At 40.8% G+C, this 25,081-nt stretch overlaps 1 protein-coding gene across 7 annotated transcripts in view; it reads right to left on the bottom strand.

Annotated features, from left to right (window-relative positions):
* Positions 1–2,125: 2,125 nt before the first annotated feature.
* RBM39 (RNA binding motif protein 39) overlaps positions 2,126–25,081 on the bottom strand; it is a 31,952-nt gene continuing 8,996 nt past the window's right edge. For 3 of the 7 annotated variants that reach the window (XM_075108472.1, XM_075108475.1, XM_075108476.1), the window contains 13 exons: positions 19,680–19,745; positions 19,519–19,572; positions 17,709–17,826; positions 16,928–17,080; positions 16,233–16,370; positions 14,586–14,651; positions 13,457–13,661; positions 13,175–13,252; positions 7,495–7,527; positions 6,316–6,391; positions 6,044–6,149; positions 3,223–3,301; positions 2,126–3,126 (listed from right to left, as the gene is read on the bottom strand). In XM_075108472.1, coding sequence (XP_074964573.1) covers positions 3,026–3,126; positions 3,223–3,301; positions 6,044–6,149; positions 6,316–6,391; positions 7,495–7,527; positions 13,175–13,252; positions 13,457–13,661; positions 14,586–14,651; positions 16,233–16,370; positions 16,928–17,080; positions 17,709–17,826; positions 19,519–19,572; positions 19,680–19,745 — 1,273 coding nt within the window. In that variant the 3' untranslated portion in view covers positions 2,126–3,025. Of the gene's footprint in view, positions 3,127–3,222; positions 3,302–6,043; positions 6,150–6,315; positions 6,392–6,760; positions 6,893–7,494; positions 7,528–13,174; positions 13,253–13,456; positions 13,662–14,585; positions 14,652–16,232; positions 16,371–16,927; positions 17,081–17,708; positions 17,827–19,518; positions 19,573–19,679; positions 19,746–25,081 lie in introns of all 7 variants that reach the window. The other 4 variants (XM_075108469.1, XM_075108474.1, XM_075108470.1 and 1 more) reach the window with 3 other exon arrangements.

The raw sequence follows: 25,081 nt of genomic DNA on the forward strand, positions 1-25,081 counted from the left end.
GTTATGGAACGAATCCTCCTGGGGGCCATCACAAGTCAATTGAAGCACGTGATTGGGAAAAGCCAACACAGCTTCACTAAAGGCAGATCGTGCTTGACAAACCTGGTGGCCTTCTATGACAAAGTGACTTGCCTAGTTGACATGGGGTGGGCAGTGGACATTGTCTACCTGGACTTCTCCAAGGCCTTTGAAACGGTCCCCCACAGCCTCCTTCTGGAGAAATTGATGTGTTATAGCCTAGACAAGCGGTCTGTGCAGTGGGTGGGTAACTGGCTGACAGGCCGCACCCAAAGGGTGGTGGTAAATAGCTCTTTCTCAAACTGGCAACCTGTCACTAGTGGAGTCCCCCAGGGATTGATACTGGGCCCAGTGTTATTCAACATCTTTATAAGTGATCTGGATAACGGCATCAAGTGTTAACATGGAGAGGACAAGGGGGAATGGACACAAGTTGCTCTTGGGGAGATACCAACAGGACACCAGAGGGAGATTTTTCACACTGAGGACAGTCACCACTGGAATAATCTCCCCAGGGAAGTGGTTGACTTGGCCACGTTGGACACCTTTAAGAGTCGTCTGGACAGGGTGCTGGGCCATCTTGTCTCGACTGGGCTCTTCCTAGAAAGGTTGGACTAGATGATCCCTGAGGTCCCTTCCAACCTGGCATTCTGTAATGTAACCTCCCTGCCAGACCTTGAGCAATGCCTTTCCTAAAGCTCTCCCCTCAGGACTAGCTCCACTGCTGGTTACTGTATTACCAAGACAGACACAGCTCATCCATCCTGCTGCCTGCACAGCTCCAGCAGATACAGCCTCACACCTGTGGTGGGTGAGGTGTGCTCTGCTGTACAGCCCCTCCAAAGTAGGGGAGGGCACAGGCAGTGGTTGCAGCTGCCTCCAGTGACAGGAATGTGCAGTGTTTTCATTCCCTCAGCAAGAGAAGGGAGCTTTCCCCCTTCAGGGGGCTACAGAAACAGTGCTCTGCCCGTAGAGTCTTTGCCTACAACCTTAACATGCCTACAAGTTGCTCAGTGCCTCCCAGGGAAAACAGGTTACCCCCACCATTCACCAGCACTGCCTAGAGTTGAACTGCAAAATGATTAGCTCAGTATGCAACCTCCTGTTATTTGCCTTTTGAAACAAGGTTTATCTTTGTTCCACCTGTAGTTCTGTTTAAGGATAGGTAGGACAGGTTAGCAGCAGCAGAGCCTGAACAAGCACCTACATAGCCTTTACTGAGAAGTGCCGTTTCCTGTTTTTAAGGGAGACTCACAGATCTGCCACTAAAAGCTTGCTCTTTCTCTCATGCACCTCAGTAACCTCTGAGAGGGAAACTGCCACCACCAAGTGGAACCACCCAGCTTCTCTGGAACAGCTCATTTTACTCCAGCTAGTACCAGTGGATTAATAGTGGCAACTAAAATAAGGCCAAGCAAAGCTTGAGGGCAGCTTTACTTGGCTTTCCTCAGCTGTGGGACATAGGCCTAGGATGCCCTCCTGTGTTTGGTGTTGTATCACCTCCAGCTGCCCCATCCTGCTTCCTCCGCCAGCTCTCTCCTGGACTGCTGAAGGGTCACTCCTAGTGCTGCAGCTCAGCCCCAGCTATGCACACCCTGCACAGCAGCACCTGCAGCTTCCACGCAGAACACTGGCAGCACCCCTGACCAGCCCACTCTCACCCACCTGGGTGGAACACACTCCCTCTGTCAAACACAGCCTCTGTTAGCCAGTGGTTGCAAGTGACAGGGAGGTAGGAAAGGGCTACCAAGAGGGCATGCCACTTGGGCGGGCTTCCCAACAGAAACCAAAATAAAAGCCAACAGAAATTACTCCTGCATCCCCACAGTTCATAACTGTGTGTGAAGGGTGGGGGCAGAGGTGGGCAGGGGGAAGTTCTCTCTGGCATGAGAAGGGGCAGGAGCTGCCCAGGCAGTGAGAAAACCCACAGGCCGTAACAACTCAGCTGCAGAACACCAAGGGTCCAGAACAGCAGGAACCAGCTCCCACATTTTCTCCCGTAGACACTGTATTCCAAACATCCACTCTTTCAAAGGACCCACCTCCAGTCTCCAGCACACACTGCTTAAGCCACATCAAGAGAGCAGATAAATAAAGCTTCATGAAGGCCTTTTTAAGAGAATTTTATTTGAGTGGTTCTTACAAAGATTGTTGCAATATGAAAGTCTTTGTTTGATAGAAATATCAAGCTGTCTTGTCAAACACACTGAAGTAACCCAAAAATATATTTCAGAGCTCACAGAGCTTAAAAAGAGCAAAGATTATATGCAACCAGAACAAAACATGTGTCTGTATTTCCTACTGATTTTCAGACTCGGCTGAAATCCTTCAACTGTGCCACACTGCACACACAGAAACTTATCCAGAAATGCAGAGATTGTTTTGTTTGGAAATTTAGACACACCTCACACAGTATTTACAAAGAAACTTTTACAGATACATTAATCAAAAGTTACCATCAAGAAATAAACCCTCCAATCCTTCTATTCTTACCAATTATTCAGCACAAAGCCAGCTGAGCAGCTGTCTGGAGTCAGCTTTCAGCAGCTTTTTCAATTTTCCATTTGTACAAGACACTAAATATGTCCCTTCATAAAGTCTATCTCTGATCTTAACCTTTAGCAGATCACCTACATTTAGTGAAATGTAAAATGTAATTGCTGCATTAAAAGAAAGGCTTGTGAAACATTAAAAATGTCATTATGTCCCATCGGCCTTTTACAGAGAACTTGTTTTCTATGAGCTACTTCTCAGTTCCTACAGATCACCTTAGTAAATGTACAAGAATTACAAAGCAGAACAAGAAGTCAACAGCTTTGTGTACAGTGGAAATGCTAGTTAGGGAGAATGAACACACTGCATTTCTGCTTACTTCGTTTTATTTTTAAAGGTAGCAGGAAGTGTACACAAAATGACATTAAATCCTCTCCTTTAGTTTTATCTAAATAAAAGATAACTCAATCTTCCTCCAAAAAATAACTATGTACAAAACTGACTAAATCCATCTTCATCGTCGAACAGGAACCAGTAGTTGGGTTGCAGTCATGGAATCTGGGAAAAGGCTATGGTATGTTGGAAGAGGTACATACGCTGCAGTAATCATTTTACCTAATCAGGAGATTTTAAAGAAAAGAAAATTAAAAAATGAGTATTTGGTAATTTCTGTAATTAATGACTAAATACAGGTCTGAGAAACGCACTCACCTGCAAACCACCTCCCATGCAACGCATTGACAGCTGCGATGGCAGCAGCAATTGAAGGACATTTGACATAGACGTTGCCCTGTAATACAGAAGTGTTACAGTCCATCAGAAGCTTAAGAAATACCCCACACTGTTCTCAAGAAACTGCCTTCACCTGGTGGTGATGGAGGCAAACCTCCCTCAACACTCCTACTGGTATCAACCCATGATGCAGAATGAGCAGGGGAAAACGGCATAGCTAGCAGTTTTTTACTGACCTGCACTACCACGCTGGAACGGTAACCTCAGCATGAAACTTGCTAAATAGGATTTTGCAAAACAGCCCAAATGTGAGCTTGGTCTGAAACCAACAAGTACTGGATTGCTTACTGGCTCACAATGACCCTTCAAGAGTATCTAATGGCTCCTGACTACAAAATTCATACGACAGGAAAGGACAAGGAGCTTAGCTACCTCTGCTGCACACTAGCCATGAAGTTCTGTCAATCACCAGCTTCCAGCACAAGTGCCTAATTAGGTGTGCAATCAAAGGCATTAAGCATTCCCCATTCCCAGGGGCAGGAAGGATGTCCAGCACTTCAGGGAAGACTAGTACTGTAAAAATTCTCCTCCATGAACTTCAGCATCTGTCTTTACTTGAATACGGACTGAGACGAAGGGAAAAAAACCCATCACAGCAGGGCAAGAGCCTAAGATAACATCTAACGTGAATGACACACTGATCTTTTAACTTTGCCAGAGATACCTGAAGTTCTCCATCTGCAAATGAAGCACTAAACCAGCCTAATCCAGAGTACTGCAATATTCACACTCAACAACTGCAAGACATACAGATGCCCACAGTAACGTGTATGCATTTTTCTGGCTGCCTGCTTAGAAATAGAACACCACCAGTAATTCTTGAACCAGATCAGATTCTAGCTGAAACAGGTTTTACAGGAAAAGAGTATATTAAGACACAGAATCCAGCCTTCCCCTTGGCAGCCTTTGCCAGCCTGTACTAACTCTTCCCACTGTGATCTAATCCATTCCTTCTCAGGAAGGAAACTTGAGATCAGGGGCTGATGCTTAAGGCACAATGCAATTAACACACACAGTTTTGTTCCCAGCCTCTCCCTGCACAGGCACCCAAGCTACTTAAACCTGGAAATGAAATACAGCAACATAAAGCTTTACTTCTCCCTAACACACCGCAGTGTAGACTGGCACGGTACATGAGACCATGTGTTCAGCTGGGACTGCAATCTTTTCACCCACCACAAATCATATCTTCACAGCTGACTACCAACAGCCCTTAGCCTAGAAGCCTGGCTGGCTGGGAAAGAGCCCTAAAATTATGGGAGATGAAAACACTTAAAAAGGTAATGTGACCAGAACCTAAGGCTGGAAAACAGAACAGCACAATGGGAACTTATGTTCAAATACCGTATTTTTAAATATCAGTGGGTATTTTGTATCTGAGTCATTGCTGTACTACTCTGACAAAACGGATTTCATGGAACAAACAGCTAACTCACGATATAGGACCTCCAGTTTTTCTCTTTTAAATCCACCTAACATGAACCTGATTCACAGCTCCGTGGGCTCAGAACCTGTGTGAGGTATGTCGAGAGCTGTTGTGTTTCTGGGGGTTTGTGTGTTGGGGTTTTTTTGTCGTTGGTGCCCCCATCCCAGCTGTCAAAGGACACTTTGTTTTCTATGACAGACTAATATACTGTGGGATAGGTTTCTCCCACCCATCGGCCCAGTAGTGATCTTCAAATTACAAAATGCTAGGAAAGTTTGGATGTTGTTCTATAACCTAGACTGCAGCTCATCTCTAACCTAACATTCTCAGTAATCCACATGAAAGTTTCAGGTGACAAGTCTTCTGTAGGAGTAGCGCAGTGATAAAAAAGGTCTGTGAGTACCACACACATTACCAGGGCGAAACAATCCCATCTAAGCAACACTGACAGGGACAGTAGCATAGATTTCAGCCTCGCACAATGGAATGGAACACAACAGGACACTTCAAGACTCCAGTGGTTACAAGTTACTCTGACTATAAGAGCATTTGAAAGCCATACTTCAGTTTGGGCTGTGAATTCTATGTAAGAGAAGTTCAAGAAGGCCAGATCTCTTCACAGACCTTCCATAGTTTATATTCTATGAGGTGAAATGCAGGGGAAGAGATAAGCAGGCTGATAATTGTGTAAAAGTGAACACAAAAGAAAAATATATCAGCCTTTTCAAGGTGCAGGCCGAGAGTCCCTCAAACAGGCATTAACCTGTAATGAAGTCTGCATCAGTAGCCCTTCTCCTCCTCTCTGTTACAACCCCAGGCACTCCCACTGCAAGACCTTAACATTACTAGTGAACACAGCTGTTTCCGAGCACAGGGTTAGGCACATGTTTAACTGCACACCTCAGGTCTGCTGGAGCAGGGTGTGCTTTGTGCTAAAGCCTGCATTCTCTAAAAACAGAAGAAATTGGAAGTCCCTGGCTTTAGGAAATGCACAGCTTAATGGGAAAGGCAAAAGCCAGAAATAAAGAGGTCACTACTCTTCAGCCTGTTTTTCCACAGTAACTTCAGCTCAGCCAATCTTTAAGAGCAGACTGCAGCACCAGAAAACTGCTCTCATAACCTGCATTCGGGTGACACACAGTGACTCAGAACAATCGGGAACCACCTACATTCTGCAAAAACTGCAAAGTAACTTCAAGAAATTTAGATTCAGTTTAGGAAAAAAAAAAATTGTATTTGTAGTGTTCCCTCTATCCACTACAAAGCAACAGAACTCCTAAAGCCTACTCAGTGTTCCCCTGGAACCAGGCATACCTGAGCTGAGTTTTTGTCTACATAGATGTGGATAACTCCTCCATGTTTGTTACATTCCTCAATCACATCATCTTTAATTTCTGTATCCCAGCCAGCTTCTTCTTCACTGTAGGGAGTGGAGGAAGAACAGGACAGAGATGAAATTGTTATCACTCAGACACAATCCACCCTGAAACCCAGCACAAAAACCTCGGCAACATGCCGATTCCTTTCTCAGATGTTAAAGTCAACAACAAACGCCAAACACAAACACACAACAATAAGTCACTTACGTTTGAGGATTAAACATGTTGGAAAGCTGGAAGCACTGTGTTGCAAGTGGTTGTACAGAAGCAGCTGCAGCCAGAACTGTTGTAATGGGAAAAAAAAACAGTAAGAAATATAAGAACCTGCTATGCACACCTCCACTTTAAATTAGCATCTTCCAGCTATTCTTTAAAACCCCAACATTCAGCGATAACAGCAACAGTTCTAACTAAACAGAAAATTGAAGGCAGGCAGGAAAGCAAAATGCCTAACTAAACACTATCTGTAATGGAGATATTTTAAACTGATTGATGTAGAAAATAGCACAGATGAACTACAGTTGAAGCTGAAAAGTGAAAAGATAACTCTGTACATTGGTTTTGGCAGATGTACAGTTTAACCATTTAAATGCAGACAAATGCATCTTCACATGCATCTAAAAATTCTGCCTGAGTTGTATGCCAGCAGCACCTCTGATTTCTTTCTCCTCATGGAAGCCAAGCAGCAGCTCGGGACAGAGTGGCATCACCCCATCTGATTTCCCAGGAAGTGACAGACGCCTTTGAGAATTCTCAGTATGTATTTTAAGCATGTTGAAATATCCTTAAAAAAAAGGTGTATCTGTACTTTTGTCATTTGGAAATGGATAATGCAGGCAATATTTGACAGCTAAAATGATAAACATTTTTAACTGTAGAATGCATCTACACTCTTTCCCAGAAACTATGAAATTATTACTCATCTTTTTTGTTGCTCATCATCTCAGTACATCTAATTAAAGATAAGCACTGTCCTATAGGCTGCCCTTTCCATAGGCTACCAGCCTCTGCCAATTTAACTGAAATAATGGCCAACTTCTCTCTACGTATGCAGACATTAAGAGTTGCACAGTCAGATGATGACTAATCCCGAGACAGTAACCCCAAACTCCTGACTCTCAAACGACCCCTCTAGTCCCTACCACTAAGGCAGGAGAACAACCCACACCCAACCACACCTAAACCCACAAAAACACAAACCCACACATTTTCTAGGACTAATGTATGGCTGGGGAACATTACTAACACTGAGGAAATGCTACAAAGAAAACAGCCAAGTGTTTAACATGCATTCAGTTCTTTTCAGTCAATAATCAATACATAGTGGGGTTACAGACTTCTGCAACACAACCTACCAGTGACAAGTCACATCAAATGCTAGTTTACCTTCATTCTGCTGAGATAGTCTCGTTTGCAAATCTAAAGAAAAATATACAGAAGTTAATTAGCATGCTTGCTAGCACTACCTGTATCATTACCTGCGAGCCAGGTTGTTTAGCCTGTATTTTTTGTGGTTAAGAGCTTGTTCAAGTACCTCAACCCACTCTCACTCTTCCTGTCTAGTTCTGAGTAGTTCCACTAATTTCAGCTTCTCAGCTGGAATATTCTGTACTTGACAGAGATCCATAACTACAAAGGTAAGTGTATTTCAAAGAGAAACAATACCTTAAAAGGAGAGACATGACAATGCCCTTTAAATTAAAGTCTCATTTCCACCTTGCCTTTGCTGTGCATGTTTTTAAGACATATTTTGTTCCGTGAGAAAATAATTACAGCAATTCTTACAGGCATTAGGAGTTTGGCATCTTTAGTAACAGAAAGCATGTCACATTTGGATAACTGTGTGTTTAAATATCAAAGCAGTTATCAAACTTAATTTCAAGTAGAATAAGGTGATATTTCATCTGTTATCTTCCCATATAAACATCATAATAATAACATGTTACTTCAGTATTTTTCAAATTCAAAACATTTTCAAGTGTTCAGAACATTTAATTTGCCAAGAAAACACTAATTAATTGTTTAATAACATACAGCTGCCCCAACCTGAAGTACCTGGAGTGTACAAATGCAGACTTTCTAACCATTTCCAAGTATATGGCTCCAATATTCGACATCTTTAAACCAACAGAAAACTTCAGAATGCAAGAAGTGTAAGCATAATCCTCTCCACTTATGTTCCAATTTAATTCCCACAAACACAAGGAGTTAGAAGACTAAAGTTAACCATCACCTTAATTCACTCTTTTAGAAAGCAGTGAACTGATGGACCCCAAGTAAGCTTCCAAGCTTGCTTGGAAATACCTGAAGGTATCAGGTATCAACATACTTTTCCCCCTTCTAATAAACACGGGGGACCAACTGGAGTGATTTATTTTTTTTTCCCCCTCTAAGTATTTGGCAGTGAGAGGCCCAAAGACAAGTCTTCCTCAAGTGCCTTCCACAGAAGAACACATACAGGGAACCACACTGAAAAATAAGAGATGTAAGGAGCAAGCTCTGAAGGCTAAGCTGTAACAAGAATAGGCTATATTTCGCACATTCCATCTGGATCTGAACACAAAGAAATCCTCAACTCCGCAGAGTGAGATATACCATAATGGGGAAGACTGTCTTAGCCTGTATTCCTTGCAGAAACTGCATATAGATTTGGCCAAGTCTATAACGAATTATCTAGTTAAGTACTAGCCAAACTTTTTTGTAAACAGATCTGTTTTGAAAAAAGTAAAACCCCAAATCTCCTGCATCACTCTAGTTAGATGAGCACAGAGGCTTCTCCCTCTGTAATTCTGACACAGTTGCACATACACATCATGGACAGCTGACTCACCAAGTGTCACTCAGCCTGGGGCACTACAGTCACCTGCACCAAATGTGGCAAATCTACATAGATCACCAGTTCAAATTCTGTCTAGGGCTGAGAGTCAAATCTGTTCTAAACATAGGAAGATCAGCTAACAGTATATTGTGGCAACAAGTTTCACATGTCAATTATCTACCACCTCTGAAATGTAACCCCTGTTAACCACATCTTTCGTCAACTAACTGAATTTTCCTGTTACTTGTGGTGGGACAATGGTCCTCTCCTCTCACTTCTAAATCCACCCAGAATTTAGAAATGTTGTCACCCTTCACTGTCAACTCTTACATGCAGTTTTAAATAGTATGTGGAAACTAAAATGAATACATCTGTTAAGATCAAAGTAACTTTTTCAGTATGTTCTGTATATACTCTTACAGTGTGGTGAGTTTAGCATGATTAAGTACACACTTAGTATACAAAAAGCAGAAACACAGAAATCTCTACCAAAGCATGTTGTCTGTTAAACCAAAATGAAGTTGCATGTTTATATGGAACCCAGCTGGCTTTAAATAAACAAAGGCCTGCCAGGTATTCCCCAGTTTTCTAAGTAATTACTTACAACAGAACAGCAGATCAAACAGAGGTCCTGGATGATTACACCTATTTGTCCCTCTATTGCAGCACCACTATCTCAATCTTTTTCATAAACAGATAGTTCCTTCCCAAAAGTAGGCAATGTTTTGTCCCACAAAGCATTAGAAGAATGTTCTTCAAATAAATAACCTCATGATTATTTTAATTTTCAGGTTTTCAGACAGAATTTGCTAAGGAACAGGAAGTACACAGCTACTACTGTTTACCTTCAATTTTTTTTCCTGCTGCAATTTTCTCCATGGGAATAATGTCCAAGTTCTCAGGTCTCCCATAAAACTAGTTATTTAGCTTCCCTATTTTAGTTTGGTTCAACCCATCTTGAACATGGATGACCAGAACTGTTCACAAATGAGTACGTTACATCTGAGATGCTCAAGTATGCTACCTCTACGAAAGGAGCTACCCCTTCAAAAACATACCATATTGTCAGTTCATACTCACTCACTGGTAAACAGGAGCATTCACTTATTTTCCTCCTCCTTGACCATCTTTCACTGCTAAGCTTCCAGGCTATATAGCTAGAATTTGTTTCAACCCTCAACAGGAAAACAATGTACAACACCCCAAGAATCCCTTATTGACAGTACGTCTGTACTTACTCACCTCACTCCTACTCTTGTTGACCATTATTATTGATGTGAATATTAAACAAAATCATCCCAATGCTTGAACTTCGGCTTCAACAACAGCCTCTAACCTTCCCAGCTTTCAACTGAAAAAAAATCCCTCTTTCTTTGAGCTGGCTTCTTTACACATCTTGTGCTTCCTCTACTACCCACTTCTCTAGTTTATATAACTTGAAAATAGCACAAGTCAAAAGTTCTGAGGCAAGAGTTCTACTACTGCTCCTCTGTCTAGGAAAGTCAGTTTTATCAAAGATTGTTAGTCTTTACATGCAGTTTCTCTGAAACTATGCTATACTTTAATAATACTCTCCAGTTTACCCATCTTTAGTATGCCTTTTGAAAGAGAGAAGTCAGAGTAACAGGACTGGAAACCAGCTAAATGACGCTGTTCTTCCTTCCTTAGAATTAGATATTCCAGCTATATACTGTATCACAGACTTAAAATATTTATCAGCAATACCAGATACCAGACCTCATATTTCACTAACCTCACTAATTTGATAGGAGTCGTCTCACTACTCTGAACAGAGTCCATTCAGCTCTTACTTTTAGCTTTGCTTCTACCTTGTGAATAATTTTTTTTAAAATCCATATTCCTCGCTTACCTTCCTCAAATTCCAAACTTTGTGACCAGTGTCCCCCTACAGACACATGAAGTTCTTTTGAAACACCTTGAGAGTATTGTTTCATTCAACCTCAGCTGTGCTTCCCTTTTGCTCTCTTCAAGAGTTGGTAAATCTTTATCTATGCTTTTGTGTCTTTTACAAGGTCTGACTGTTGGCAGCTAATTCCCATTTTATCTATTTCCCAAACAAAAAAAAAAGTTTATTATCAGTTCTTTCCTATTCTTCACAGGCTCTGTGCTTATTCCGTATTTCTTTTGAGGTAGTTAATCACCCAGTTCAGTGCAGAGCCCATTTCTAACAGGGCTGTTTCTTTTTTCCGTGGAATACAGATCCAATATGGCAATTTAGGACTGAAGATCCTGCCTGTTCAAACACCCAAGTTGCTTAGACCAGGTGACTTCATTGCCTTCTTTCTTCAACCACCACTTCTGAAATCAAAAGCCTTAGTTGCAGAACTGTTTTGTTTATCCTTCCATTTAAACTTGAGCAACTCATGATCCCTCAAGTCAATGGTCATTTCTATTCTCATCCATAACATCTTCATTACTTACCAAATTGAGTTTAAAATAGCATCCCCTCTTCATGAGTCAGTGAGTGTTTGATGAAGAAATTTGTCGGATATCACATCCAGGAATATCTGGGCCCCACCATTATTACTAGCAATTCTTCTCCAATCTGTATCAGGGAAGTTAAAGTCTCCCATAATGACATAATTCCTGGTAGTAATTTTCTCTAACAAGAGTAAAGAGATCTTTAATCCATAACCAAATCTCACTTTGGGGATAGCTCATGACTCTATGGTAGTAAAAAAGCGTTATCTTTTTCCAAAATTACTTAAGTTGCACATGCCCGCATTATTCCTTTTGTACAATACAAGTGGAATTAACAATGCTACTCCTACCACTTATTTCTACTGTTACTAAACATGCACATTTTTCAAAGACCTGCAGTCAACCTTGTCTTTTATTCCTCCACAGCCATGTTGTCGCATACTGGTTCTATGCTATCGTAACAGTTCACCTGTGTCAGACATTTTTGACCATGTTCCTGATTTGGGGAGTCTGGACTTCTTTGGCTTGTTTGTTTCAAGTATGGAGGTGGGGAAAGGATTGGTGTTTTTAAGACATTTCTCACACTTCTCATTGACTACACATGTTTCCAAGCAAGACTGTCACACCACTTTATCACCTACATTAAAGGTAATCTAATTGTAGTGTTTACCTTCTTCTGGACTAGGTATGCTTTTTTCCTTGCTGCTGTGTCTTTTTTACCATCTTCTTCTCAAAGAGGAAACCTGTCCCCTTCTTCCTCAACCCACATTTTTCTTTCACTAGCCAGTTCCTTTTCCTTCTGAAGTTGTAGCTGTAGAAAGACCCTATTTTATATTTTTAGCAACTGCCTATAGTTTCATGTGTGTACTCTTCTCAAAACTGCACCTGGACTTCAGTGACATGATTCAGGTCTATCTTAAATCTGAATGACTTCCATCACAAACTCTGCTGGAAGACAAACAAAACAATGCCACCTATTCTCTGTTGATTTCCTGACACTTCTCACACATTCCAGCATCTAGTTATTCAAGTCTTTTCCACTGCTACAACAGTTTCAAGCCCTTTGTTCTTGCATTAAATAAAAAAGCAATAGAAAAAGAAATTCCACTCCAATTCCTAATCTCCTGCAGGAGGTTACTCACTGCTCTAGTTCTGAAGTCCTCCCGAACAGTTGGTTTAGGCCAGCTATGAACTACCAGCAGCAATCATATCCTCAGCCTCATTCCCTCTCACAACAAAATAAAGCCTCAGTAACACTTCCAACATACCCACTTGCAGAACACACAAACTATAGCCAACTCCAAGCAACATGTGATTCCCTGACAGTGTCCTTCCTCACCAGGACACACATTGTACAAACCCGATACTACTGTAGTCCTAGCTGCCGGGTCCCCCATCAAGTCCTAATAACCTTCTTGCCTATGGTACAGCTGTTTTTTTCAGAAGGGTTAATACCCTTCCAATTTACACACCTGTCATTTTTAACAGTTAACATTTACACTGCAGTAGAACATGGAAGTCCCCGTTAGTACAGGGAATAGAAAAGGTAGAGAGATTAAGGTTTGGGATGAATTAAGTGAACTACAACAGATTTGCCAAAATAATGCGAAGTGAATCACGCCCGAAGCTGTCGTACACTGTCGCTGTTTATTTGTTCATGGATTTCAATGTTTTACAGTTTGTAAAACATGCTGTAATACCTACATTCTCACTTAAAAAGATCACAAAATGTAGCTAAGTACCTCTTTTCTCAAAATTATAAAGCATAAAGTATTTTTTAAAAATAAATAGGTCAACATTTCTTACCTGCCACAGCTCCAAATGCCAAAGATCCACTCATCTGCAGAGCCTGCTGTGCAGCCGGGGGAATCTGCAAACCAGTACCTAAAACAGAATATGAACATACCTTGAAGCAAGCACTTTTTGCTCAGTTTGGGATACAGTAACAGAAATATCAGAAATCTTACTGTTGTCAAAAGCTTAAAAATACTAGTCCATGCATTTAGCATAATATTCTGTGGGGTGTATTAATTCAAATTCTGCAAACTTCTGTATTTTCACACATTTTCTACCATTCATCACACATACCTTCTGCAAGTCTTGCCATCAACTGAAGGCGACCAGTTGTTCCCAAGTCAATTCCAGTCCGTTCCAACTCATCACTGTCCAAAAACGAGCTAGCACTGGAAGCGTCAGTGCGCTCAGTGACGTGTCCAACTTTCATTGGCCTACCAGCCAGCTCAAATCCATTGAGTTGTTCCAAGGCCTTCTTGGCACACTCCGAGTCGGAGAACTGTTAGATTGGAAAAAACACAGGCTCAGTAATATTGCCTACAGGATTCAGCAACACTTCTACTGTATGTAATATCCACACGAAGTTACATAAACATGAGAAACTTTAAACTTAAGAATAGCTACAAGCTAACTTAAACATGCTCTGTATTTTCATTTAAACTGAACACACACAACTTTGGGTATTTACTTTCTCATATCTAAATAAGAATATATTTAAATATGTATTATTGTTGCATATCTAGACGCTCTGGCTTCAATCAACAGAACTCATGGCTACAGTTCTCTTTCAACACTTTCCAAGAACAGTCACTTTCTTTAACCTTATAACTGCCATGCATTTTCTGGCTATTCCTAACAGATGTTCTGCTTTATGCTGGGTAACATCAAATTAAATAGTCAAATATTTTGTCAGTGTTAAAAACATCAAATATCAGCTATATAGTTAGTTTGGTTTTATTTGTCTCCAAGTGCCAGAGGTCCCAGCCGAGACTTTTTTCCCCATAACAAATTGCCAGGTCAGCCACAAAAAAAACAAGTTCACAAAATCATGTATCTGGGGGTGAAGAAGAAAGATGTTTTCAACCTTAAGTTTTAGCCTCTAAAATTTTATTTCCCCTAAATAGCTCAATCATTTTCACAGCACTGTGAAAATACCAGTCTCTACTAGTATCTTTGCCTGCAGAAGACAGCACTGCTTTGCCAGGCACTGACCAAAGGACACTAGTCCATTCTAAACACATGCATTGTTCAATCACAATGCCCACATAGAACCAGTAGAAACAATGGAAAAGGCTGTTGTTGCATGTCCTGCAACACGACATTTTCAAGATGAGACTTAACAGAGATTGTTGAGTAAAAGCTCTACTACATGGGAAGGTTCCAATCAGAAATTGTCTAAGTAGTCTGGCAATTCTACTCATACCGTAATAAATCCGTATCCTTTTGAGCGTCCAGTTTCACTATCCATCATTAGTTGAATGCTCTCAATCTAAAAATAAGAATAAAGCTATTTGTTACAGACATTTTGGAACAAACCACAAGATATCAAAACAAAACCTGAATACAGTCCTGCCAAATATACATATATGAATGTGAAACCACTTTTTTTTTAATCAGTTCCTCATTCTTTCCTCAAGTCAAAATCAGTGTACAGGCAGCTAAATATGTACTTTGATACTACAACAGAAGCATAAGGGTGACATACAATTTATCCCTTGAGTCCAGCTACAGGCAGATGCAACATTCTAGCAGACAACGAGCGTGCAAGACATCATCAAATCTAATTGAAACATCAGAGTCGTGGCATCTCGTGCTGAAAAACTCCGTTTTACAAGATAAGAAAAGCAGTCTGCATTATTTTGACCAGGGACATTAAGAAAAAGATGCGTATTTTAAATAATTGTAGGCACATGGGAAATCCTAACAGTTTACAGTTACAGAGTTTAAAACATTATCAGTAAATTATCCATGAGCCATAAAATAGTGCTGGGAAGAGACAGCAACACAGAAGAAAGAGGAAGAACTGAGTTTAAGACTGGAGTATATGGAATCAGAAGGAAAAACCTTCACACTCTGCTTGTAAGCCTCCTACACAGCATTAAATCCACTGCCAGACCTCAAGAGAAAACAAAATGAGATCATCCATGTGGATTAATATTTAATAAATTGCTGCAATTTTCCAGGCTTTTGCACAACAGAATTAAAGGGATACACATACTGAATCTGAATAAAGCATCTGAAAAGCACTGTTACAACATTTATGAGGCAGGGTTAATATCCAAAGATAGTATGAAGAAACATCAATGGACTGATTAATTTTATTATTTTTCTTTTAAGATTTTTTTCCATTAAGCAGCATATTAAGTAAATAACTTTTTCCCTGTCTAAGAACGATATACCCATGATACATTAGTTAGCACAGTAGGGCTAGCATGTATTATGACTCCTCTGGAAACTTCAGATTGAATCTGCTCACTTCTGTAACCCACTCTACAAAAAACATACTACCATGCTGCAAACGGGCCTAATGACCAGGAGTGAAAAGGGGCTGTGTGGGACACACTGCTAGTCCATAGCAGTAACATGAGCTAACACATAAGCACAAATCCTCAGAAACAGAAGAAACTACTACATTCACAGTGAACAGAACTCAGACCTTATTCTGTGCTTTGTGTTTTAACCTGTGACATGGGGCCCCCATCCACAAACACGCAGGGGCTGTAGTTATTTACAAGCTGCAGAAGCAGGATGTAACATAGGGGTTTTTGTCTGGATAGTTGTTTCTTTTTTGTGATTTTAGGTACTCATTGAGTTCTCAGCTTTCCTTCATAACTCCTGCCATTCAAAAATCACCGGACCACATCATAAATCCAGGTTCTCATTTGTGCTCCAATATTATGTGCCTAAAGCCTTGTAGATGTACAGGTAGAGAAGAGCAAAAAAAAAAAAAGAAAGAAACAGATGTTTTGCAGATATGAAGCTGGGTTATTTCCAGAAGCTGTGAGTGCTCTACAACCAATCTAGGTCTTTCAGATAAACCACCACAGCACAACATGCCAAGTCAATTTACCCTGCCAAACGGCTCAAAAATTCCTCGAAGCATATCTTCAGTTATGTTGAAGTGTAATGATCCCACATAGAGCCTCATAGGACCAGCACTGCCCTTCTGCAGATTGTTTGCCATTGCTGCTGCTCTGTTTTTCTCTGCCTAAGGCAAAAAGAAAACTCATTAAGAATTTCATAAAAAACCCTAACACAAGCAGTATACATCTACCAGATTAAAACTAGCAGATTCACAAAAAAAAATACAAGTTATTTATAATCTGCACACTATCCATTGGACTTCAACTTAAAATAAAATCCAAGACCATGACTAAGTAGAGACACTGCTTCCAAAAGCCTTCAGATTGAACAACAACATGCAGAATTCCGGCTTGTATGTGTTAAATTAACACTTTACCTTTTTTACACATGCTAGAAAACATACATAATATATACTACAATTCTCTAACACTATTACAAGTTTCATTATTACTATTTCCTTAATATCTGTATTTTCAAAATGCATTTGTATCTCTTTGAATTGCTTTAATTTGCCTGTCAACTATGGGGAACAAAGGTCCATTTATAATTAGCTTAAATAATCATTCTTGTTAAGGTTTTCCAAACATTCAACGGTAACCAAATTTTCAAACAGTAAATTTTCCAACAAGATAAGAGAGACACCACTCAACATGAATAAAAATAAGGTTTACCACTCCTTACCTGTGAGGCTTGTACTATGATTGGCACACCCAAGACTCTCTGTCCAGTTAGTCCTATCGCCAGAGGCACTGAACTAACATCAACAAACTCTACATAAGCAATTCCCTTTGAACGCCTAGAATTTCTATCCGAAATCATTCGCACATCACGAACCTGAAAGGCAAGTAGAGAAATGCTGTTAGAAGTAAAGGGGAAAAAAAACCCAGTCCATTTCTCAGAAAGAATACATATTAATAACCAATTATTTGCCAAGCCAATTGTTTTTTTTAATTACACTGCAAATCTAGAGTAGCATAAAGCTATCTTAACAAACATATCCCAGAGACAAGCTAGCACTAGAAGTTGCCATTCAAAGTCAAACGTAGTACGCTACAGGAACAGGGGCAATAGACTACTTGCAGCACTGCAATGCTTTAAGCATTGCTTTAACCTTACAGCTGGTGGAACAGAGTTTTTCAAAATGAAAAACTGAACTAATTTTTAAAATTACACTACAACAGGCAGACCTATCTGCAAAAGAAACTCCTGGAAAATGAAGTTGTTTGAATCAAAACTGCATTGCCATGTTTAGTGCCACATCACATGCTGAACAATGAACTCCTGAAAATTACATTTTTCATGTTCAGAGCCATTAAGGATTACTTGGTTATTGTTCATCCCCCCTTTCACGTGTATAGGGAGCTCCAGAAAGCCACTTGCTTACAATTCTACAGAACATCAATCCTGTACTAGGACAGCATGAGCAAGTATTCAGAATCATTTTAACCTCCCTATTAATTACCTTTCCTACTGTAGAGAAAAATTCCTCCAGGTCTCTCGGTCGAATTCTTGCAGCCAGCTGCATGCAGAACACTGTTCGAGCATCCCTCTCTTCAGGGGTAAGATTATCAATAGGTTCTCTGGAAAGAGGGAAGTTCAGTTTGAAGATAACCTGAATTAAGATGACTCTTCTCTGGACCATGCACAAAACTTCAAATAATCAGTAATTCAAAGACTGATGGGGAAAAAAATTCCTGCCATATTAGAAAAGGCAGGGTCAAGAACTAAGGAAAGGAATAAATAATAAAAACAACAACAATATACACTAATTCTACTTCTTTAACATGACTAAACATCCTGTTTCAGCCGTAAGCGTTAAATATGACCAGGAAATCATATTTTAAGTACAGAAGCCCCATCAAAAGTGCGATTTTGCTACAGTCTGAAACAAGGACCACCAGGGAGCCTGCAGTCAAAAAGATTACAGAACCACAGAATCCCAGGTTGGAAGGGACCTCAGGGATCATCTAGTCCAACCTTTCTAGGAAGAGCCCAGTCTAGACAAGATGGCCCAGCACCCTGTCCAGACGACTCTTGAAGGTGTCCAACGTGGCCGAGTCAACCCCTTCCCTAGGGAGATTATTCCAACAGTGACTGTCCTCAGTGTGAAAAATTTCCCTCTGGTGTCCCATCGGAATCTCTCCAAGAGCAACTTGCGTCCATTCCCCCTTGTCCTTTCCATGGGACTCCCGTGTAAAGAGGGAGCCTCCATCTTCTTTGTAGCTACCCCTTAAGTACTGGTACGTGGTGATGAGATCCCCTCCGAGCCTCCTTTTCTCAAGGCTGAACAAACCCAGTTAGAGGAAAGGACAGGAAAATGGGATTAATATGCATGGACTAGCCGTCTGAACTCTCAGACAAGCAGTACGAATTTTTTTTTGTGGCTTTGCAGACTAAAATCTTACATCCACCTAGTCACATCAGAGTCACTACAGCCACTGCATAAACAATACCAACATCTATACAAACAGAATTCCCAATTCTCATTTTAGTTTCAGGTTGCTAACCGATAAAAAAGTATGAATAGTGAATAATTATTCTCATCCTTGACACGAGAAGCACAAGATTAATTTTATTTGATATTGATCACTAGCTGACATTAGATGCACCACTTTAAGGTGTTAAAGCTTCAAATCTAAAAAAATCTGACTTGTACTCAAGTACAGGACAGAATTATCATGCTGGATCCTGGACGAGTTTCCAGCCATGTAATACAGATCTGTATTTTTAATAAATACTTAAAAAAATTCACTGAGAATACACAAGAAAATTTTAATTATCTCAGTAAGGGTTTGCTAATAATTAAAAACACAAAGCAAGATTGATTAAATTTAACTGCATTAATTTAGAGAATAATCTCATTAGCAGCTATCTACATCCAACTCCCTTAAATGAGAAGCATAAGCATGGATAAACACCTCCTTGATTTCAAAGGTACCCAGCTTCTCTACCAATAACAAATAACGTAGCGCATCTAAAACACAATTAACAGGAAAAAGATTGAGAATACAGAAATACAAAAAGCAAAGCAAGACATGTTTTGCAAGCTGACGTTATTTACAATTGTACACCGTCACAGGGGAGGGAAGAGTGTTCGACAGGGGGAAAAAGCAATCTATTTTCAATACTCTCTGCTCATGAGCTTTCTAAATGAATTCCAGCATTACTTTTGAGTATAAGCTGCAGACCAAGTAGTCATCCATTATTTCCCCACTACTTTTCCAATTTCAATCAGGTTTTAAAAAAGAAAGCAAACATGCTAAAATTCCTACCTAACGGGACTCTTGTCTTTTCTGAAGGGGCTTTTGCTTCTGGAGCGTCGTCTGCTATGGAGAGAGATCAATAAGATTATAAGAAAACCTTCAGATACACCAGTCTGATTTTAAACAAATCCTATTAATGATGCAATAAAAAGTAGAGAAAACTCAGAAACCTTAATTTGATGCTGTGAGGCAGACCAATCTTCCCTCTGATGGCACTGTTGAATTTTGGACCAGAACTACGGCAAAAGCAAAGACAGACATTACTCACCAGAGTACCTGAATTCAAGATTTCCTGTCTGTACTCCCACTGCATTGCAAGTGCCCAACCACCCTTACACCTGAACTTGTAAAAGTTTGCCATTAGCAGCACCCATAGCATGCATAATCTGCATGCAGCACTCCAACAAGCCATAAGGCACAGAATATGCTCCCTGCTCAGTTTCATCTGCATCTCAAAATCCTGTAATACGCAGGACTCCAAGGAAGAACTGAATCATGATGCAGCCAGACATGGCACATTTGCATGTGCAAAATATTCTAAGCGACAGTTACTAGTGTGATCTGTACATGTTGGGGTTTTTTTTTTTTGGTCCATATGTATATTCTACTCACTGATGACTGCAAAGCAAGTACTTTAATGGCCTTGAACTCAGCCTCAGAGTTTTGAGCAAAGTGGTGCTGGCCGAACTATTTGGTCAAGTGTAACATTTTAAAACTGGAAGTTTCACAAAATTTAAGGTGCAAGTGGAGACCAGAGTGGCTCCCTGCAGACATCTGCAAGGGACACATTCACTAATGTCACCTCAGCTCTAGCCACTCAAGTGCTACAAATATGTAAATGCAACTTCCTTTACTTAAAGTTCTTCATGTACATCAAAACACAGAGCCATTTAAGCCAGCAGTTAACCTTACATAGGCATGTCACCACAGAAGAAATCTAATCTCTTGGTTGAACCTAATTTTAGTTCATCGGGCTTCAGAGAGGATGTCAGAACAAATGGCAATCTGCCCATTGATTCCATGTTAAGGACAGTCCTCTTGCTAGTTATTGGGGCCCAGGGTAGCAGACTGACACAAACAGTAAGATTCATCCTATCATGTTCGTCCTCAACTTGATCTCCTTGTAGATACAAGGCAAAGAACACCACCTGTTAATGTTCTTCCTCTATACCCACGGAACAGCAGAGGCACTGCTGCACAGACTGAATGCTAGGGGGTTTGTCTTTCCATCTGCACAGAATTGATTCTTTCTGCTCTGGCTATAAACTGATGTGAAACACCCTGAAAAAAACACAGCAGTCTGAAGGCATTAAGTAGTCTGTCACGAAATCCATTTAGACAACTGGTTTGGCTGATAAATGTCTTCTTGCTACTCAGTGGAGCAGGAATGCTCAAACTCAGCATCCACAACAAGGAGGAGGATGCCTGTTTTCAAACACATCATACATGACACAGGTGGAAGCAGTGAGCCAAGATCCAAAACCATGCTGGCCAGGTTAAAGCAAGGGAAATATGGCCCTGTATAACATGGCAGAGGAGAAAAAAAAAACAACATTTAGAAACTACTTAAGAGAAAATAAGACAAACACCAGGCACATGCCAAGATGAGATCACTATTGATCAAAACCAGACTTTTTTTTTCCTATGATAAACTACTCCATTTCCTACTCAAGTCAGGCAAAAGACTTCCGAGAGTGTCCATTCAGATTCTCCAGTGTCTATGACACATACTGCCAAAAGCTGCATCTGGAAATGTTGGTACTAAGTCCAGAGGCTGGCTTCTTATCAGAGACAGGATTACCTTGCATCTTCACACCTCCTGATGCAGAACACTGTTCACCATTTCAATTCAAACAGAGCAAGACAAACCAACTACAGTGACTCCAGAATATAGACCAACTAAATCATGGCCAATAGTCAAGGCCACAATTTTAAGGGAAGTGAAAGAAATGTTTTAAGTGTTTGTCTAAATCTAATGAAAAAAACCCAAGAGGATACACAGTAAGTTTTCAAATACATGCACAGCTTCCAAGTTGGGGGGGGCCAGAAACAATACAAAACCAACCAAACCACACAACTCCAAAAATCTCTTTTCCATTTCTCTCTTGACAAATAAGTGGAATCTTATTTACGTGACTACATGGGAGAAACATTAGAACATTAGAAAACCCCAGCAAACTAAAGTCATAACAGACCACTGGAACAGACTCAACAGAAAGCTGCCTGGGGCAAGATGATGCCCCAAGTTACCTTCTGAAGATCCTGTTTCAACAGTATTCTGCGGGATGCATTTCTTTGGGTTTTTTCTGAGACTTGCTTGTAAAGCTGTAGGTGTCTGGGGAATTTTCTTCTTTCGTCCTACTGCATAAGAACTCTTTGCAATTGTTGCCTGGTTCCTGCTATCATGTATGGAAGCACCACGCCACAAGCAATTTATCCTTATGTCTAGAGGTTACCTTTTTCATAAGCCAAATGCACCAAGTCCTGTGTACAGCCAAAGCACAGCTAGGTGCATGTTTTTCTAAACCTATGTGATGCCATGTGGCCCAAGAAAAATAGTCAGGTCGGAAGATAGCCAGTAAAATATCAGTTTTCACCTGCTCAGTCATATCCAAGAGTCCAACAAGAGTCTCAGACAAGGCAAGCTTTGGCTAACAAAATCCAGGAGACTCACTATGAACTTTCAGTCCTCATGTAATAACCCTGTTTTCCCAGCAGCTTTTCCCAAATTCTTCATTCCAGAATAGCAACAGCACAGTCCACATGACTTCTACTGTATGTTAGCAGTGGCTGGGGTTTGTCAGACATCCAATCAAGAACACTTGGTCAAGTTCTTTCTAAGAGACCTAATAACATAACGGTAAAACACTTAAGGGGCAACATATGTGAGAACAATAACATTTAAAAGCCCTGTGAACACTAAGCAATGCATGCCAGTCACCCAATTTTTAAAAATTAGTAACATGTAATCACTCTCGTGCTTAGAGATGACGAATTCGAAGTCCTCAGGTTCTCTATGGCACACTTTCCCTTCCAAATTATCTATTCTAGACTTTCTCTTCTATTGCAGAGATGCTTCCACATCACACCCCGCAGCAAACGCATCTCAGTTTAGAGACAGAGACACTAGCTTGAAAAGGGGCCTTTATAAAGCAAACAAGAAAGATCACGTGGAGGAAAAAGAGTAAAGAAGAAAATGTAAAAAAGAAAATACAGCCACAAGGCATTTTGACCTGGGTGTTGCAGTCAGCTACAACACTGCCTGCAGTAACACCAACTCAGAACTGTCAAAGAGCCCCACAAGGTGAGATTCGGATTAAAATTCTCCAGCCAGCAAGAGCATTCTGGTAGTTACTTTTGAAACACTGAGCTGATGGCACTGCTACAGAGACAGTTTCTTCATATGGAAGCACCATTTTTGGTAGATCCAAAGGAGTCTGGTAATGCAGAAGTCTTCATCTCCAGAACATGGATCTCCGTGAAAGTCAGCGCCTGTTATACAACTTCGCATTGTAAAGCCTCTGCATTGAAAAGTCCTGCAGAGAAAATGAAGGGTTCTTCTCTCTCATACCTTCTGAGATCCTTCCCTTTTACACCTTCTAAGCCAAAACTAGAATTTTGGAATCACATTAGTACATGTATCACTTCAACAGCACCACCCATGACCTACAAGCAAACGACAGCCAACTGCTGGCTACACAGCAGTCATTACCAATGCCTTCGGGATGCACATAGTTGCCCTGTATCAGTCTTCCACTAAACTATTTTAAATGCCAAAATTCTACTTAGTTAAACAAAAGCAACAATTCAGCAACTGAAGCAGAGAACAACACTACCAAACCAATAAGCGCAACCTCATATGCTCAGGGGATACAGATTATCTCACCTTTTTGTTCATTATCTCTCAGTACCACAGAAATTGCCCAGAGCAGCTATGGAAGAGTATCATAACAATGAAAAAGACACCTTGTAATCATTTGCCTTCCTGGCACAACATATCTTGATGCATTAGAACAAGCATGGGTTATTGTAGTAACATCCATACTTTCAACCCCTGCTTCAGGAAATTATTTTGGAAGACCAGAACACTTAAACTCCCCAATTCCTCCAGGTGAAGAATCTTCTCACCCAGTAATGACAGGGAAAACAAAGAACAAAACCCTCCGATGGAGCTCGGAGAATGCAACAAATCCCAGCCAAACAATGAGATGAAGGACATCCTCTCCATGCAACTCCACATTGGAGGTGAGAAAACTCACATGCTCAACATACTGGAGGCTGAAGATCTTGACCAAGGTCCTGTGTTTATAAGGCAGTCTGGAGCCACAGGGGTGGCACTGGCACAAACCAGCTAGCTACTATAATCTTACAGGTGCCAAAAAGCTGCAGAGAACATGCCAGCTGTGCACAGCTGAAATTTTCAGAGCTGAAGCCCAGAGCACCTTTACAGAGGCTCTGACAGGCCTGATCACAGAATGGTAGGGATTGGAAGGGACCTCTGCAGATCTTGTCCAAGCCCCCCTGCTTGAGCAGGTACACCGAGAGCCCAGTGTACAGGACCGCCTCCAGGCAGGTTTTGAATGTCTCCAGGGAAGGAGACTCCACAACCTCTCTAGGCAGCCTGTTCCACTGCTCTGGCACCCACACAGTAAAGATACTTAAGACAAAGTAAAAGCAGGGCTGATACACTCTACAATCTCCAAGTATGCAGGACTGATGAAAGCACAGGATGCCACTGCATCTTAGCAGAGACAGTATGAAAATGCAAACATCCAGGTGAATTAGTGCAAAATGAGACCCTGAGACCTCAGGCATTTTTTGTTTGCATTCCAAGAGTACCACAAGGAATGTATTCCCTGGGTTAGGACCCAGCCACCTAGAAAAACATTTATGTGCAGAAAACTGTTCAAGCCTGCGATTTACTAGAAGGCACTGTCTTCCCGAACATCTTGAGAGATTTCTCCACCACAGATGATGTTACATGTCGTAAAAAAAACACCATCTTTTTCAAATGCTTGCTTCTGACATGATCTTGCACACTGAGATTTGAAACAGTTAAGATGAGACCAGGACAACAGCAGACACAAACAGCAGCCTCAGGTAATCAATGAAAGCCAAGCATACAGCCCAGTTGTCACTGGTTTTCTGCTTCTTTGAAGGTAAAAAGAGGTGATGGGGAGGAAAAGGGGAGAGCTGGAATAAAAACCAGAAGCACAGAACAAAAACCAATGAAAAAAATTGTTTCTGCAAAATTATTTACAACTGTCAGGAACTACCTATAGCAGAAGTTCTATGAAGCCAAAGATTTGAGAGGAACTGAAGAATTCTTCCACAGCCTCTAAACAAGTCTGACAAAAAGCAGGGCAAATATGCAATGCATGGCCATTACTAAGACAAGACACCTCCAGTTTGGATGCATAAACACAGGAAGCGTTTATGCAGTAAGGGTTTAAGAGCAGCATGCCAGTAAAAACTTTCGGTAATACAAGCAAAAGGTTTTATGAGCCTGTAACCAAAGTCATAGACTACTATTCATTTTTTGACAGTTAAGCCATCAAGTTCACATACTGAA

Source organism: Phalacrocorax aristotelis, chromosome 13 (assembly GCF_949628215.1).
Source record: "Phalacrocorax aristotelis chromosome 13, bGulAri2.1, whole genome shotgun sequence".
Taxonomy (NCBI): domain Eukaryota; kingdom Metazoa; phylum Chordata; class Aves; order Suliformes; family Phalacrocoracidae; genus Phalacrocorax; species Phalacrocorax aristotelis.